The sequence below is a fragment of the Tachypleus tridentatus genome, chromosome 12 (genome assembly GCF_004210375.1).
Source record: "Tachypleus tridentatus isolate NWPU-2018 chromosome 12, ASM421037v1, whole genome shotgun sequence".
Taxonomy (NCBI): domain Eukaryota; kingdom Metazoa; phylum Arthropoda; class Merostomata; order Xiphosura; family Limulidae; genus Tachypleus; species Tachypleus tridentatus.
Window position 1 is genome coordinate 36,855,616 of NC_134836.1, and position 20,122 is coordinate 36,875,737.

At 30.2% G+C, this 20,122-nt stretch overlaps 1 protein-coding gene across 1 annotated transcript in view; it reads right to left on the bottom strand.

The window, feature by feature from the left end:
- LOC143235849 (protein maelstrom homolog) overlaps positions 1 to 20,122 on the bottom strand; it is a 58,365-nt gene that overhangs the window by 27,664 nt on the left and 10,579 nt on the right. Inside the window, exons 4-7 of the mRNA XM_076474088.1 lie at positions 6,264 to 6,410; positions 4,582 to 4,623; positions 3,347 to 3,532; positions 1,948 to 2,092 (exon numbers count right to left, since the gene is read on the bottom strand). Of these exons, the coding sequence (XP_076330203.1) occupies positions 1,948 to 2,092; positions 3,347 to 3,532; positions 4,582 to 4,623; positions 6,264 to 6,410 (520 nt within the window). The remainder of the gene's footprint in view (positions 1 to 1,947; positions 2,093 to 3,346; positions 3,533 to 4,581; positions 4,624 to 6,263; positions 6,411 to 20,122) is intronic.

Below are 20,122 nucleotides of genomic sequence, written 5' to 3' on the forward strand. Positions count from 1 at the left end.
AATCTCATTTTTTTATGTGCAGGAGACTTGTAATATTTTCTGAGATCTTTCAAAGTTTCATGAAGATACACTTGACATATAAAATAGTTAGAGGCTCAGTTGAATTTAGTTTGTAGCCACTGAGTTCTCATTAGTTTTCTTACTATAACTTATTATATAGATTGTGTATCTTCTTAAAATTTGACAGACTTTAAATAAACATTACATATTTTTATACACAAAAACCAAGTTTTTCATTGGAGTGTTTCTACTAAAAATTTCCCCAGGGAAAAAAAATCATTTTTATTAGTTCAGTGCAAAATAATTTTTAACTTTAAAAATAAAAATACTTTTATTAACCTGAAAATCCTTAAATCTCATTTGTGCAATTTCTAATCCTCCTAAATAGAATTCAAACATTTTTTCTCAGTAAAACTTTATATTTTAGTTATTATTTTCATTACTTTAACTCTATACAAGGTTAGTCAATTTGATCAAACTCATAATCCCCCAAAAGAAAATCAAAATAAATCTAAACTACCCTTTTCTTCTTTCTAGAATGACTTCAAATTGTAACATGAAACTATTTGTTTATCCTAAATACCTTAACACTTGTAACAGTATACATCTATTTCTACTTACATATTGCCCTTTGAGTCATGTGAAATATTCATGCCACATTAGGTTATAAATCATATAACAAATGTGCAACTCATGTCATGCTATCAAATTACATATTGCATAATTATTCACAAGTGTACATTGTGAAAAATCTTTATTATACTTAATCTAACCTAAAAGTTACCAAATATTTATATTTTAGTTACTTTCATAATAATAAAAAATGTATATATATATGAAAAACTAGTAGTAAAGTACTTACCTGGGTCTATTTTTTGTTTTTGTCAACTGTTGATGACACTTAACCCTACTTTTCTTACACTAATAGTACTACTGCACTAAATAACATTTTATTTCCTTAAATAATGCACAGAAAACACAGAATAACAACATGGAAAAACAGACAATGTTCCATAACTATAATTTTCTGGCTTTCTAATTTTCTTTGTTTTTGTTTTTGAATTTTTTCACAAAGCTACTTGAGGGCTATCTGTGCTAGCCGTCCCTAATTTAGCAGTGTAAGACTAGAGGGAAGGCAGCTAGTCATCACCACCCACCGCCAAGGCTACTCTTTTACCAACAAATAGTGGGATTGACCGTCACTTATAATGTCCCCATGGCTGAAAGAGTGAGCATGTTTGGTGCGACCTGGATGCGAACCCGCGACCCTCAGATTACGAGTCACACACCTTAACACGCTTGGTCATGCCGGGCCTTCTAATTTTGGAAGAGCTATTAAAAATTTGGTTAAGTCCACTGATGTCTTGTTTCTTTTGGGAATAAAACTTGAAATGAAAGTGAAATTGACATTTTGTTGGTTATAAACAATATAGTAATACAAGTCTGAGTGAATTACTGACAATTTCTGAAAGGATGCAACACATGAGCATGACACAAGTCCTGATTTTCTACTTGATGGCTCTATAATTAAATAAGATTGAAAATCAAGCTTTGTCTGAGTAATAATTACATTATAACAAGGAATTTTGACATTGCAGATTACAGAAGAGGGTATATGCCTAGAAAGAAAATGCCACAATTTTTCTACTTGAGGAAATTCAGCATTTTTTGAAAATATTGCCTTATTAAACTATGAACCTAAAACTTATATACTATTAAAATATGGATTGTAAGTTACATTTTTATGCCAAATGCCTTCATACAGCTTAATAAAAACTTGTTTATTTAAATTTTGAATGTAACTCATCAAAACTTTGTGAAATGCACAGAAAAAAGATGACTGTGGGAAAAGGATTAAAAGTATAGTACGGGAACTCTAATGGTTACAAAGTTGGTCAAATGAACTGACCTATAAGGAATGAGTGAATAGTATTACTTATAACGTACCTCGTGTTCGGAATATAATCAAAGGTTGTTTTAGTTAAGTAATCTTCTGCAATAACCTTAGGAATAGGTTGGTTCACTTTCAATCGCAATTCTGACAACAAGACTGTTAAATTCCAGCATGCTAGTGTTTGATGGCCTCGTTCACCTACAAATTAAAAACATATCTAGTTTCAGAATTATTGATTTTCAGTCATTGTTAGTGTATTTATTGGGTTATTCTGTACTTATGAATATAGGAACTAAACTAGCACAAGAATGAGACTGATATAATTTACTGAAAATTTTTTATTAAGAGCAAACACAAAGTATGGTACTTCCAGAAGCTTATTACACATGAGCAAATGTATTAAAAAAGAGATGACACAAAGATAATATTTCATAAAATTATTTCTTTACTATTAGTTCTTTTATAAAACTGCAGCTTTATTCTGTATTAGAATATTTTTGTTTTATTTCTTTTAACATGTGTTGTTCAATTTCCACAATTTTTATTTATTACTCTCATTCTTGAAAGGCAAGTAAAATCTTTAAAATATTTAAACACAAAAATATGCCTTAATTTACATTTTTATAATTGATTTCAATGACAAAAACATTACTCATTGAACAGTATAATAAAGACAGGTACACTGATACTTATTATGACAAACATACAAAAATACTACATATGAGTATACCAGTAGAGTTAAGTTACAACTCTTGATAAACTAATCAATGAAATTATAGAAAAAATATGTAACCTAGTCATACATTCAGATCAAAATAATTACATCAAATGAAGCTACCTCTAGTTAGTTATTTCTTTCTTTTATTCTCCATTTTACATTTCTGATTTTAAGTTTACACAATATAATACACAGAACAGTGTTTTATTCTACCTCCCTCCAATGACTGTAAACAGGCTAAATTTCAAACTACATGGTGGCCAGAAAAAATGGTTGAAACATAGATCTCTCATAAAATGGCATGAAAAACCAATATTATGGGTTACTTATTTCAAGACACATCATGTCTGACAAGAAGAATTAAAAACCTATTCATAGCACTTTGTGCACACATAACACAATATTTAAGTATTATTTGTGTTTAATTTAGCACAGAACTACATAATGGGTATTCTGGGTTATCTTTACAACTAAGTATTGAAATCTGGATTTTCATATTATAAGTTCATAAACTTACAACTGACCCACCAAGACCTTATTGGAAGAAATTAAGAGAAAGTAAGCATTTAATTAGGAACAGACATGACACTCATAAAATTAGACAACCATGACAAAAAGTAAAACAGATGTCTTGGTAGCTAAGAATTTAATCTATATAATAATTCAATAATAAATATATTAATTTAATAACAACTCAGCTAACACTAAACAGAAAGCACATAAATTTGTCTTACATGCTTGCTCGTGCAGCCACTTTAAACATCCTTTCATTTGAGAAAGTTGATCTGAAGGACAAAATAATGGAGGACAAGGGTCCACTTCATCTGGATTAATAAATTTTTTTATTTGAAGATAAACTCTATGATAATTTTCATCCCCTTGATTAAAGTTAAATATAGGAATCTGATGATATTGTTCACCTGTTAAAAAAAAAAATATATATATATAAAATTATTAGAATAAACTTAGAATTCTTGAGTTCCATTGTAAACACATGTAAAAATAGTAGTTCCTCTATAGAATAATAATGACAAATTTCACAAATAAGCCCACATTAAGCAGGTAACAATCTCTATAACAAGTTTGAGTGAAAAAAAATTAAATCAGCCAAGTCAGAGTGATAAGTACTGTAGATGTGCAGTTTGAAATAATACACAATGATGTGTGTTTAAATACATGCATGTTTCACAAAAAGTCACTAATAAAAAGATGTTATGTGCTCTGCTGAAAAAAACTCTTTCCCACATATTTAGAACAGCTTGGAGTGGTACAGCTTACACCAGAACCCTGCACAGGTTTTATACTGGAATTTAAACTGCAAAAAGATGAGTGCCAACTCCAACTATAAACATCGAACTGCAGTAAAAACATGCACTTGAAATATATATAGAATTTGTTTTCCAATTTTTTTTTTTACATCCATGAAGTCAAATACAACCACATAAGAGTATCATTGTTATTATAGTTTCTGTTGTTGTTGGAGAGAATCTTCAGATTATTTAGTGAAAAGAAGTACCCAAAGTCCAGTCCACTTAATAATTTTATTTCTTTACATGTAACTTTACAAGGTAGCTTAACTAATTTCAGACAATGAGCCTCCTCCTAGCCAAACAATAATTCAAAAATCTCATTTAACAGTCCAGCTTACAACAGTTCATTTTCAGCTCTCTTTTTTTTTAAAGATTATTAATTTATAAATCTGATACACTACACTGTTAGTTTAAAGTAATACATGGAATTCATTAACATAGCATTCTGTTCTTAATTATTACACAAAGTTATACAAAAATTATGCAGCAATAGCATTTTTTGTAATAATCATTGGTAGATATATTTGAGCCTAATTTTTTTAAAATTAATAGTTTTTAAAGAGCAATTCAAGGATTTAATATCTGTACCTATTAGAATGATTACTTCCATCAGTATTTAATAACAAGTTTATCAAAAACTGATATAATTTTAAACTTACTATGTTCTTTGGCTCTCCTTGTATATCCTGTAGGAATGGTACCTTAGAAAAATAGAAACTAAATATGTGAATAAATAAGTAAGAAAAATTAAATAAGAAAATATTTCTGATAGTTTTAAATGTTTCAATTTTAAAATTTATAGGTGTAATTTTTCCCCTTATGAATAGATGAAGCAATAAAAGTTTCTTTAATCCAAAGAGTTTTATTAAACATGTATACATGTTTCCAACCAGTGTTAAATAATTAATTTCATTGTATACTGCTAAAATAAGATAAAGGGTTATCAGAATTTATAACATAAAACTCATTGTTTTATAATAATATCAATCACCCTAGTTTACTGTTATTCAAATCAGGCACTTAATTGTTTGTACACAGAAATGCAAACAACTGGTAATGAATTCTTACAACTTATGTTGTTATATACCAGTGCAACTGACCCTTACTTTAGTCTAATGGATGTTGAAGCTTTTCCCCACTATGCAAAACTGATTCATATTTTCCTTGAAGGAGGAAAACATTTCCACACACACCGAAATTCAATACCAATCAAGCATGCATGTAATGTTGTTTGTAGAAACATCAAATCCTGTTACTTCCTGGAAACAGCTCTTTCAAAAGAACAGTCAAAGATACCCGATCGCACTGGTTTTAAGCATAAACAATAAACATCAGTGCCAAGCTATCCTTACTGTTCATCAAGCTACCTCTGTTAAATGGTTATTTACACACACAAACAAAGAGATCAGCAACTTTGCACTTCAGTCTTGAAGACTGGATAATTAAATATTTGATTTGAATATAAATGAATCGAGTGTGGTGTTTTACATTATTTGTCAACACTAGTTTTCCCTATTCAAAGCTAAAATACAGTTATTAAAAAGTCATGCCCCATTCAAGTATACATATGAAGTGAACTGCAGGATAAAAATATTCTGTGTTGTTAACTGTCAATGAGAAATGCATATAAAATAGCAACATTGGGTAACAGTTAATGAAAAACAACATTCTTTTCAAGAAACTACCAGAAGATTTAAAACTATAAAAACTAGTTTTAACACACAGTTGAAAGTTGCAAAATTTTTTTAAGGGAAAAGTAATAAATACACAATATTTTATATTGTAATAAATAATTAAAATCAATGTTTCATTGTCTTTTATCATCGTGACTTTAAATTTACTTTATCTTTGATATTGCCTAATATTTCATAGGTTTGAAGATAGCATTAAATGTGTGTTCTTTCTTAGAAACATTAAATAATTGATTAGTTGTTCCAAGGTTATTTTATAATTTTCACAAAAATATTTTAATATAGTATATTAAAAAGACATTGAACAATTACTGTGTTTATGAACAGCTCTATTGCCAACACTAATATTAAATCCTTTAGCAACTCATTAATATTTAATTAAAAACAATTAATCCATTCTTAAACATTCTTGTTTAGTACGTATCTTCAAAATCTTGTAAACATAAAAGGCAGAAACTGTTCTGTAAAATGGTATAACTGGGTTCTAGATCACAAAATATTTGTTTAAAAACATGATATATCTTAAAATCTTACGTAATACTTGTAAAGCTCATTTTTGTGTTTTTGATAGCATATTCCAACTTTCAAATTATTTTGTGATACTCATAATAACAGCAAACTTTTTCATATATTCACCAGTGTCAACATACCTGAATTAATAAACTTATGAAATCTTCTAATTATCCCTCTTCCTATGGAATACTCAACAATACCAATTTCCAATGGAATATACACATTCTCATTTGTCATACACAGAATATTAGAGCATCCAATATACAGCAATTCATCTGTAACATCTACAGAAAGTATAATATAAAATTAAAAGGTTGAAATTTATAAGGCATCTATCCATTTTACTTAGCTGACCAAAACAAAAGAGAAACCAAAATACAGTTATACCGTTTGTTTTGAATTTTTGCTCAAAGCTACACGAGGGCTATCTGTGCTAGCCATCCCTACTTTAGCAGCTAGTCATCACCACCTACTGCCAACTCTTGGGCTACTCTTTTACCAAAGAATAGTGAGATTGACCATGACATTATAATGCCCTCATGGCTGAAAGGGCAAGTATCTTTGGTGTGACGGGAATTCGAATCTGTGACCCTCAGATTACGAGTCAAGTGCCTTAACCACTTGGCCATGCTGGGCCTATAATCTTATTTTCAGAAACAGTGGTCACACTTTACAAAAAGTAAACAAGTAGATAAATAAAAATAATTTTCTGTACAAAATATTTAGTTCAAACATGGTAGATAAAAGTACAAAGTGATAGACATAAATTTAAGACTCCAGCAATTTTTTCCTTTACAAATTTTTTAAAAGTATTTCATATTATGTTCAGTTCAAAAACACTTTATATTGTGTCTGGGCTCAACCACTGGTATGTGTAGGAAAACAGACTGCAACTCCCTTTGAAAAGTAACTTGAAATGTAGTGATGTTTTAAGAACAGACCCTTTTACAGATCAGGGGACATTAAATAATACTTAAAATTAGATTAGATTCAGATCAATTCTCTGGGCTGGCTATGGTAAATATGATGTAGCATTGTATATATTCTTATACAGAAAAAAAGTACAGTGTCTTACATATAATTTCACGAAATACAATCAGCTATTGAACAAGTCCAAACAGGGCTCAATTATGACACTATACACACACTGACATGCATGACAAATTTTATATTGCTTTTAACACCAGTATGACAATCAAGACAGGAAGGAGGCTAGCACCTTGTATGTACAGCTGTGGTGAACTGCAGCATAAATCTTAAGCCCACAAAAGCAGAGGTTCTGGCTTTTAATCCTGAAATCTCATTAAAATTTTAAGTACAATTTTTAGAATAGATTCAAAAGAACTGCTTTACTAGATGTGGAACAGAAAATAATGTCCCACAAATATCTATGGGCAGGCCAGAAACACTGATAACTGAATAAATATTTTATGCAGCAAACTTGCTCATCACTGTTGTGGCCATATCCAATACTGGAACATTTGAAACTCCAGAGGGACATGTATGCATGACTTTTTGCACAATTTTACACATATACACACTATTTTTGCAATATATCAAAAAATAAAATTTTGCATTTAATGATATTTATACAAACCAAATTTAAAAAAATTAAAAAAATCAATATAAAGTAGTATTGTTTATGATTAGTAAATCAAAACATTAATAATATACAAAGCATGATTTTGAAAGACTTTGTACATGTACATATTCCAAATGAGTTATATTTACAATACACCAAATCAATTTTTGTGGCACCATTAACTCTTTAAACCCATAATTTATGGCAAGTTCTGCTAGAATCACTTTCATGATTTCCAAATAATTATCACTATATCTTATCAAATTCAAAGTTTCTTGATTCTGAGGATAACAATATGGTTTGGATAAGTTTTAAGTTGCCAACAGATGGGTAAACTTGGATGTTTGGTTGGATGTTAGCAGTGTCCAATAAGGTTTAAGGAGATAATGGTCACTTACAACTTAAATGTTTTAAAATTTTGTAACTTAGTGATTTTGATGGAATAAAATATCTTATTCTTCTGTAATACTATATAAAATGTTTTAAATGAAAATACACTGTGTAATATAACATTTTATGACTTTGACTTCTTGGGAGGTGTGTCCAACATGAAAGAGAGCATGTAGATAAACAAGATGCATCTTGAATTAAATGTAAACAAAACAGCAGTATCTATGCTTTTGAAACTACAAAGATTATTGCCAGGGGATGGTTTAAGCAAAACCAAAGTTGGCATATGCAGTATAATGAATAGTATAGATGTTTGCATACCCATTCCCATTGAACTTTTATTAGCCCTAAAAGAAGTGGGAATCCAGGAAGTGACAAAACTACTGAACACTATTTATGACACGGGTGAAATACCGGAAGACTTTAAAAAATCAGTCTTTATTGCATTGCTGAAAAAGCCCGGAACAACTGACTGTGAACAGCACAGGATAATTAGTCTAATGAGTCATCTTACCAAGGTTCTTTTAATAGTGCTCATGTCTAGAATGAGAAATAAGATAAGACCAGAGATTTCTGATACTCAGTTTGGATTTATAGCTGATAAAGGCACTAGAAATGCAATTTTCGCTCTAAACATGCTCATGGAAAGATCACTGGAAGTACAAAAGGATTTATATCTATGTTTTATCGATTATTCTAAAGCCTTTGACAAAGTGAGACATGGTGACCTATTCGACATGTTGTCAGACCTGAACATCCATGCTAAAGATCTAAGAATCCTTAGAAACCTTTACTGGCAGCAAATGGCAGCTATCAAAATTGAAAATGAATTGAGTGAATATAGACCAATTGAAAAAGGGGTGAGGCAGGGATGTGTATTTTCACCAGATCTTTTTAACTTATATAGCAAAATAATCCTACGAAACATCAATGAACATCAGGGAGTCAAAGTAGGTGGATGCAACATCAACACCTTGCGCTATGCTGATGACACAGTCCTTATTGCGGACTCTGAATGAAATCTACAGACTCTCCTCACAACAACAGTAGACGAGAGTGAAGAAAAAGGCTTGCAGTTAAACGCAAAGAAAACAGAGTGCATGGTTATCTCAAAACAATCAATTATACCCACATGTAGCATAACCGGCAAGGACGCGAGAATAAAACAAGTCGAAAGCTTCAAATATCTTGGATATACTATAACATCAAATGCAAAGAGTGACACAGAAATAAAGAAAAAAATTGCAATGTCCAAGGATACTTTCTGTAAAATAATGTCCATATTCACAAACAGGAACATAACAAATGTCACTAAAATTAACACCTTGAAATCATATGTATGGTCTGTTCTCTTATATGGCTGTGAGAGCTGGACACTGAACAAAGACACAGAGAAGAGATTAGAAGCTGCTGAAATGTGGTTCCTTAGAAGGATGCTAAAAATATCATGGACTGAAAGAAAAACAAATGTGGAAGTCATGGAACTGGCAGGATACAAAAGGTCCCTCATGAAAACTATAAGAAAGAGACAAATGGAATTTCTAGGACACATCTGTAGGAAGAATGGGATAGAGAAACAGATGCTATGTGGAAAAATAGAAGGGAGGAAAAACAGAGGGTGTCAAAGAACTAAATATATCGACAGCCTCAATAACTATGTCACCAAGAACTCAATGAGCAACATCGAGTTGATAAGGAGGATTGACAACAGAGGTCTGGCATGCCATGGTCGTCGATGTCTGCCGCAGATTTGACACATGAAGATTAAGAATAGATGCATATGCAGTATAATGAACAGTATAGACAGATTTGCATATGAAGAATAAGAATAGATGTTTGCATATGCAGTATAATGAACAGTATAGATGTTTGCATATGCAGTATAATGAACAGTATATATATATATATATATATATATATATATATATATATATATATATATATATGTTGAAATCAGTAAAGAGGAAGTTTTTTAGAATTTCTAACAAGGTTGTAGATGTGTATAGTTTTAATTTCAGAAGATTTTAACTTTATGTATAGTTACTCATTCATGAAAAACATGTTTCATTTGGAACTGTAGTTACTAAAACTTCAGGTTGTGCACTTTCAGAATATCATATTTTTGATCCAAAGAAAGTTTACATAAATTGCAGTCAAGTTATCTAAGATAACTGGATAATTCAGTAATTACTAGACAAAGGTAATGGTGCAGTAATTTTGAATAGAAAAGGCTCTGTAAACAAGGTTTTAACTATTTTAAATTATAACACTAAGTTCAAGAGATTAGAATCTGGTACTACAGTAGCAAAAGAAAGATGTTTACAGAATTATTTGTTTAAATTAAAAAGAAAAAAAAAGTTTAATTTGTAACAAAATTAGACAAGTTGGCTCTCATTATGGTATATTTCACAGGTTACCTAAAATATATAAATTGTCCTACTTGCCCTTTCACAATGGGTACCACCTTCAAGTTTTTTCTTTGCAAGTCACTATGTTACATTCATAACTTAAACACCTTTACTATCAGTGCATGTGAATCAAATTAATATTATAGCATATGTTATGAATCAAAGTTTTCAATCTTTTATTTCAAAAGACACCTTAAAAGAAAACTACTTAAAACTTGATGTATTGTTATGTGACCAACAATGAATATTCTGTACACTGGCACATACCTTCAATAACACAATGGCAGTCATGTAGGTGTACAAATTGACTGTAAGATGCTCACTTAACTCTTTTGCCATAGGTTTCCTTTACTACGCACAATAAAGTTTTGTGTCTTACATCCCACATTTTACAAAACTACTATTTTTTATGTTATACCAATTAATATAGCATAAAATCTTAGCTAACAAACCATTTTTAATAGCATACAAGTTTTAAGTTCCTAATTCTAAAAGAAAATATTTTAAAAAATCTTAAATTTCTCCTAGTATGACATACTTTAGGCATTTTGTCTTCTCTACTTTTTTCTGTCACCTATTGAAAGAGTAAGAAAATAAAATCTACATTACTCACTATAGAAGCCTTATTGCTCAAAGAAACAAACAATTCTGTAGCCTTCAATTCTGTTTGGTTACAGAAGTATCAACAGAAAATCAGGTTCCTCCTGCCATATACTTTCTTTCAGAATTTGTTAACAGCTCTCTCATGTAATTACATATTATATATAACAGAGAGAAAGCAAGGTTTTCATCTATCAAATGATGTATTGCATAACACAGTGTTCTGAACAGATAATAGTCAATTTCACCCAGAGTACAAGCAATGCTCCAGCAAGAAAAGGAATGACTAGCTTGAATGAATTTGTAATGGCTCGTTTTGCACTGTAAGAAAGCCAGAAATATTGTGAGGCAGGAGAAACTGTTTACGCTTTTCATGTTATTAATCTACGTTCTTTGGTGCATGATTTAATTAAACAAATATTTAGTGCCTTACTATCATTAATATATAAATGTATGCTTAAATGTTTTCAACAAATGAGGGTAAGTAGAAAGAAGATTGGATAAGTACTTTATTTCTTGGTTTTCACATTTATTTTTATTTACTATTATAAAAGTAACTAAAATGTAAAAATTAGGATATTTTTAAGTTAGTTAAGATTAGATTAGGTAACATTAATAATAAAAATAATACAAAAATATTTATGAGGCAAGAATGAGAGCAGCATGTTGGTAATGTAATTTGATAGTGTAACAAAAGTTGCATGTGCTCTGAGTGATTTACAACTTTTAATGGTGAGAATGGCAGTCAGACATAGTTCAAAGGGCAATCAAAATGGCAATAAATAAAAAAATTAATTATAAACAGATGTATACTGTATGAGCTTAAATGTACTTAGGATAAGAAAGTTAGTTTCATGTTACAATTTGAAATCATTCTAGAAAGGAAAAAAGAACAATGTATATTTACTTTGATTTTTTTTTTTTTGGTGGTTAACGGGTTGGTCAAATTGAAAGATCTTGATTTGAGTGAGGGCAGAGAAAATAATAAATAAAATATAAAGATTTACTGAAAAAAAACTTCTGAAATGTATTTGGGAGATTTTAGGGATTACATAAAGGAAATTTGAGATTTCTGAGATGAGGAAAAGTATCACTCAGCACATGCACTATTCACATCTAATACTTAATATATTAATTGACAATTTTATGTTCTTATTTACTTAAATTATTTCACTAACACATTGACATTCTCTGTATGAATGTTGTTGAAAGAAGTAATAACTTCTGTCATTTCCTAAAAGATGCCATGCCCACCTTCAATTGATACGCAAAGGTTACATATGCATGTGTACTTAACTCTAGTACTGCATGTTTGACTCTTATCTAAACATGTTATAGTTATACATAGTTAAATTGTAGTTAAGTCTTACTTTTATATTTTAGTTAATTATGGATTATGTTTTAAAATGCAACAATGGAAATGTTTAATCTTTTCTAAATATACATCAACTGTGCATCAGTTCTCAAAGCATACAATATTATTTAGTGCACAAAAATTTTATCGTGGGGTTGCATTTCTGCCAGCCACTATAATTTGTCTCAAATGCAACTGACTTGTGTCAAGATGAATAATAAGTGATAAAGGAAAAAAAAATGAAAATATTAAAGTTAATTATATTTAGAAATGAAAAGAATTAAAATTACAATTTTAACCCAAGAAATATATTCTTCAAAAAATTAAAAGATATGTATTTTTTCCTATTTCCTAGGAGCACTGATAAGTGAGGTAATGAAGAGGGGGTTACCTCCAGTTTGGGGCCATCATAGGGTCAAAGCTCATCATATTAACTTTTCAGAGTGCATTAAAAACTTTGCCACAGAAAAGGCTTGGAAAGTTGCATTTTATTGTTAACTGTTATTATGGGCACCCAAATGTACGTGGTTAACTCTGGACCCACAATAACTTTTGGAGGCTCTGCTATTTCCTAATTTTAATCATTTCATTACACCGTACGTAAATGATAATAGCTAGAGTTAATGGTATTATGTAAAAACTAAAGTACAAACATTTACCTTTAAAAACTTTTGATATTCATTCAGGAAGTTTTAGAGATTATGCAAATGAAATACAAAAACTATAAACATTTTTATACTTAAAATGAGAATCATTTGGAATTTGATGTATTAAATGTTAAGAGTGCAAGTAACTAAGACAGATAACATATTCTTAGTAAAAACAATGAAAACAATATCATTTTTTGTGTACAAGATACTTATGATCAACAAAATCTTACAAGCTTTTAAGGACAGATTAAGAAATTTCAGAGTTGCTGTATTTATTGCTGCACAAGTAAAATTTGCAATACATTTTCCTCAAATTACAAGAGCCTGATGCAAAAAGGTTAAACCAACTGTGTCAAGTTAAGGAACCTTCACTTATGAATTAACAGTTTTTTCTGTTTCTTCAAATTTTATTAACTAATAAATTTATAATAAATTATGATTTTTACAAATACATTTCTAAAATAGTGTAACAATCCTGTCTACATTGCTAGTCTAGACACTGAGTCTTCATATACAAATTTAGCATTACATGAAGTCACGAAACTGTAATTTAATTGTTCAAAATTCTCATGTTGTTAGGTATATAGCTAAACCTGCTTTTATCAAATTAGAATTTCTCAAAGAGTAATTGTTTTTCTAATGGTTGTCATTACAAACAACTTGATGGGATGTCTGAATTCATAGGTTGCATCAGGTTTAGCAAATTTTTTAAGCCAACATGAAAAAAGGTAGTTTAAAGATTGTCTCAATAGTTTAAATCATTATACCACAGAAGATACGTCACTGGTACTTTTGTTGTTTAAATTTTGTTGAATAAATTTGATATTTAGGAATTCCAAAATTACTTGTAAAAGTCAACATAATAATATTAAATCTATAATACTTTATCTTTTTTAGATAGTAAAACAGTTAACTCATGTAGAAGTTTTGCAACTAAGTATTATAATAAACCAATGTCTACTGAATAATATTTTCATTTTGATAGCTTTTTACCTTTTGAATTTATAAAGGATTTAATTTACAATTTAATTCACTGGGCCTATAATATAGTTAGTTGATTTTCCAGATTCCATGAAGTATATGACACAAAGGATCTGTTACAAAAATATCTGTATAGTTAATTAATAGTATTACTAGGAATTATTCAAAACTATGTACATTTCTAATAAGAGTAAATATTGAAGCTAAATAGTTTATTGTATTCTACCCTTTACTGGTAAACATTCGATAGAAGACAAAACTTAGTGATTTTGAATAACAAAATTTATCCACAAATTGAGTATACAATTGTTTTAAACTGATATGTTGTATGAGTAACTATTTCAAATTTAAAGACATGATCCCTAAAAACGCATTGCTCATACGTCGCCTACAAATTTATACATCCATAGCGTAACCTTGGCTTTATGGGCTCCATGATTCATTGTTTGAGATCCAAAATCATCTTCAAAATAAAGTATACTATTAATCAGCTATCCTTTGTCATTGTTCACAGGACTGTGACATTAACATTACATGTAATGACTTCAACACCTTGGGAAGTGTGACCAACAAAGAAATACTTTGCACAAAAAAGCCAGTGGATACACAAGATGCATTCTGAATTAAATATCAATCAAACAGCATCACAATTGCTTTTAAACATTTATCCCTTATCAGATAACATTAAAATTAAAGATTTTAAGAGTGACAGTGGAAACTTCTACCTCATATGAAATACTTCTACTTACTACAGCCTGGTTATTTTTCATGCATGTTTATTTTACTTGGCTGATTGCATGATAGTTGTTTGTAAATTTTTTTATTCTTAACTGGATGTGTACATTAACATAACATGTACATTACATAACTATTTTTTGTGACACATAATTAGGTGCATTTTTATACATTAGATTACAGCTTTGATGGCAGAGGAAGCAACTGAAAATGTATATACAATAATAAATAATAGAAATATTGTGATTTTCTTTTGAACACAACCATAAAATCTGAATATAATAAAAAGCAATCTTTAGTGGATGAAATTGTTCCACCACACAGAAATAAAAAGATATCTTAATGTGATTTATGGTGTGGCCAACAAAGTTCCTAAAAAACTTGATACTTAAACTTACTAATTAAATGCATCTAATGTTTTACATTTGGGATTAGAATGAATTTCCAATAGGTACTTATGTCTTATATCCTAAAAGTCTTTCTTTGTTGAGGTTCAAAATTACTGAATGCATTTTATGTATTTGCATAATATATACATTACACACAATACCTCACTCTTCTATCTTCATTGTCTTATTGCGAGTGTGTTAATGGATCTTACCCAAGTTATGCTTTCCCACCATAAGAGAGATTTGTACTAAAGTTGTGATGAAAACTGTAGATGTGAACAAAAGTAAATATTTATTTAAAATTCATTTTGATTCTAAAAGTGTACAATTCAAATCTGTCAGATTTACTGCAGAAAGACTGACTTAGAATAGCCACTTTGTAGAGGTGGCAAGAACCATCAAACCACAACTACATAGAAGGGAGATAAACTGACAAAAGAAATTGTAAACAAGCAAAGTTTGAGCAAATTCAAGAAAAACATATCCTTAGAAAAGGAATAAGTAAAGTAGATGAGAAAAAAAGGACTGGACCCTAAGGAAACAAAGAAAGCATTATTATCAGCAACTTATGAGTGTCTGCCCATAATATCCTAGTGGATAGTAGCATATGGGTCAGTTTATAGTGTTATTACATTGGTAGAATTAACAATGATATACATGCAGTGGCATAAGTAGGTAGGAGGAATACTATGTTCTGCTTCTGCAGAGAAAGGTTCTTAGAAAGACAGCCCAGATGTATATACCATCAAAGAAAGTACTCCAATGTCAGTAAATCCCTCTTTATCCTTATTTAAAATGGCTAGTCAGAATCCAGCTGAGTTAGTGGGCACCAAGAGAGAGCCAAAAAATGACCCAGGGACAGGCTTAAGAAAGGAAAGACAGTAAGAGTATATCAACACACAAAAAAAAAAAAAAATGAAAATGATCCCTTTTTCTAGTTGAAATGGAACATCAAATGGAATATTTAATGTCATATAATATACAAAAACATGTACACAGAGATGATTGAAAAGAAAACTACTGAGATACCATCAGTTATTAGATGGCACCCTAAGTTTATTCACATAGAAGGAATATTATGTCATGCTCCTACCAAGAAACTCTATTAGAGAGTGGAGTGTATGTTTTTATGACTAATGCAGAAGTATGCATGACTTGCAGGAGTCCAGAGAACCTCTAAATCTGCAGTGAACATGAGTGTGGGATATAGAGCATTACTTGGATTGCCCAGGAAGATCACAGAGGTTAAGTAATATGAAAGTTTTAAATACACACTCTCACTACCTAAGAAGACACTGTATTGAAGTATATCATCCAAAAGGCAACATCTTCTCATTAAACTTCAGCCTAGAAAATGAAATATGCATGTTTGAGTCAAATGCAGAGGTCTATGTAACTTGCAAAAGTCCTGATGGAGGATTTTGTTTTTGAAAAACACACAGACATGCACACTCTGAAAAATCTTTCAATCCCAGACACCTCAAATTTGAAAACAAGGGCGATGGAATCAAGAATTATACTATGGCTGCCTAAGACAAAACACAGAGGTGAAGATAAAGAGTTCCTGAATGGATGAATCAATATCAATATAGATTCTTCATACACAAGGGGAGACTGTATTTAGTTACTGTATCTTCATTGTTTGTACTGCATGTTTTAAAGTCAAAATTATTCACAATCCCAAAAAGCCCATAAATGGGTAACCATGGGCTTTGGGCAGAAAATACAAAAGCTCACTAGAAATGGATTCTATCAATCCATGGGATGAACACCAAGTGTCAAACAGAATCCTGAAAATGAATATACTTAATGCAATTAAGCAAATATAACAGAGCTCATCTATATACATTCACCTGCTTTTGTGATGGACTCCAAAATGGTACAAGGGCCAGAAAACCAAAGTCATTGCAAAATGCAAATATGAAGAGATGTGACCAAACATCCATGCTTAATGGGCAACAAACATCATGATAAACAAGACATTTTAGGCATTTGTTTGTTTTTAAGCACAAAATTATGTTACGAACCACCTGTACTCCAATTATTGTGAACACTGAAACCTGGTTATTGGTGGTACAAGCCCTCAGACATACAGCCAAGCCAACACAGGGCAAAATAAGACCAAAATGTATTAAAACATATCAAATGTATATACAAATGTTAGTTACTCTGTTGATAATATTATCACAGGTGTATCTAGAGCTTTACACTTTTTTACATCAAATTTCACATAGGCTGGTTCAGTAACTCCAGAACACAATTTAACAAGACAAGTTATTTCTCCTGTTCTCTTATTACAATACAATCTGTGTTAAATTCCCTATAAAAATACCACTATATGCTCTTTATGGCTAAGCTCACAATCATCCAAGTCAGATTTAACTCTATTGAACTAAATTTCGATGCATATTTATACATCGACAGAGGTCCAAAATGTTTCACACACTACTAGATATTATGATGCAATATATAATACTAATTTAAAATTAATGGAAAAACTTGGAAGGTGCTAGTAACATGGTGCAATAATATAACAATCACCAATTCATAACTATTGAAGTATACAACATATGATTACTAACCAGTTACATAAAAAAACTTATAATAAACTAGCACTTCTAAAAATAACAAAACTTAACACTCACTCTACATAAACTATCTAAATCAAAGCACTCTGACCAACTTAAACTGAAACAGTTGAGTATATCTAACATTCATACAATGTAGTCATCTGGAACAGAGTCAAGGAGTGAATCATAAAGAACCACTTTGCTACAAAGATGCTAATGTATTTGACAATTTTATTATGTATGTGAACATAAGACTTCACAATAGGCTATTGGTACTCTGTCTACCAACAGTAAACTAACTCCAAACTGTACTAATGGAAGTCCATAAACTACTGTTGACCCACAGAAAGATGCTAAATTAATAAGTGTAAATATAATAAAACCATTATACATTATACAGGATGGAATGATGAACAAAAGCTAAAATGAAATGTTAAAACTTTGATCACTCTTTGGTGAACTTTCCCTTAGTGGATATTTAGGACAAAAATGAAGGTTTTGTTTTTGAAAGATATAAATGTGTATATATATGGAGCACTTTGCAACAACATCTAACAGGCAAAGGTTTCGAAGGAACATAACAGCCTTGTGGTGAGACAGTCAAGAGCAGAGACCTGTAGGTATATCAAAGTAGATATTATGATTCTAAGCAAAAGAACCAGAAAAACAAAAAACAACCAATAATGGTGGCAAACAAAAATTAAATATAAAAATACATCAAGTGATATCATGTAGTACAAATACTCAGCTAATTTCCAAATCTCAAAATAGACTCAGAATAAATAAAAATTCAATTATGGAAATCATCTCATGTGATAAAAGCACCCACAAGCTTAACTGAAACATATTCAAAACAGAAAATACAAACCACATCTGATAATAAAAGAAACTGAGACTAGTATAAGTGTTCAGGATTAGGGCTAACCCTGTTGTGAACAAAACCAGATCTATAGACAGAAAACAATATACATTAAGCATTTCCACATACAATATACCTGCCACTAATATCAGTATACAATGTCAAATACAATATCAATTTGCATACTACATGCAAATTGTGTAAGTTATGCCTCAGATGAAAGCACAATGTTCAATAATAGATGAAACAGTCACAAAAATAGAACATGGCAGAAACATGAACAGAACAACCTGTTATCAAGAACAATCCAACTTATGGTGAGAAAAGTAGAAACTATGTAATATCCACTTATAAATGCATAAAATGTTGTATGAAAGATGTGAAAGTGGGGTATTATGGATAACATATATACAAATAAGTACAGAACATTCAGAAATTGAGGCCTATCTTTTGTCATGTACCAAAACATAATATGACCTCCTCCAACATTACCTACCTTTTTATGATGGCAATTACACTACTTCTGTGCAAAACATTGCTGATTAAGAAAATGTCAATGAAAATGTAAACTTAACTTTAATCTCAAGGTAGATATGCTTGTTCAGGTTTTAAGTTTCTGAATATTGTATTTGAGTAAGATATTACATATTTACTTTAGGGGAATATCAGCACCAAAAGAAAGTATATAAATACCAGATTAGAAACAAACTATATCTTGATATAATGACACAAAATATAATCCCATATTGGGCAATATTAGTGGACTTCAATACTCTTACTTCATATCAGCATAAACCAGAATACAACGATCGGGAAGCCAAGAACTTAAACTTTTATCCATTTGGGTTCTTCTACTTTACATTAACTGTTTGTGTGCATATTGTAAGAGCAATTTAAGGAAATTTAACACACATTTAATTTTTTGCACACTTGTATCAGCACTTTTACACAGTTTTTGGTTTTTAATTTATAACACCAGATTTTACTAATAGTAAACAGAGCATTGGTTACACATTTCTTTGAAACTTTATATTCACTCTCAAGTTTTTAACAAAAAGAAATTAAAACAGAGGAACAATTACAAAATAGATAACAGAAATAATCTTAGGAAGAGGAAAAAAAACAAACTTATTTGTTATGGATAAAAAGGAAGAAAAATAACTTATAAATCCAACAGCATATTTCCTTTCATAACATGCACTCTCATGTGCTAATGAATTTCACTGTTGTAACAAAAGTTATGAGTTAATTAGTGCAGACTTTGCAGTTTTTGGTAATTTTTTTATTATTATTTGAGCATCACTCACTTTAGATAACTGATTAACTAAGTTACTATACTATACTTGTATAATAACCAGATCTTACTATAGATGACACTTATGACACCAATAATTGCTTTATAAACCTTTTAAGCTCTTGTGTGGTGTGACATATTCAAAAGCACACCTAAAGAGGGTCTAAAGCAGAAGCTGCTTTGA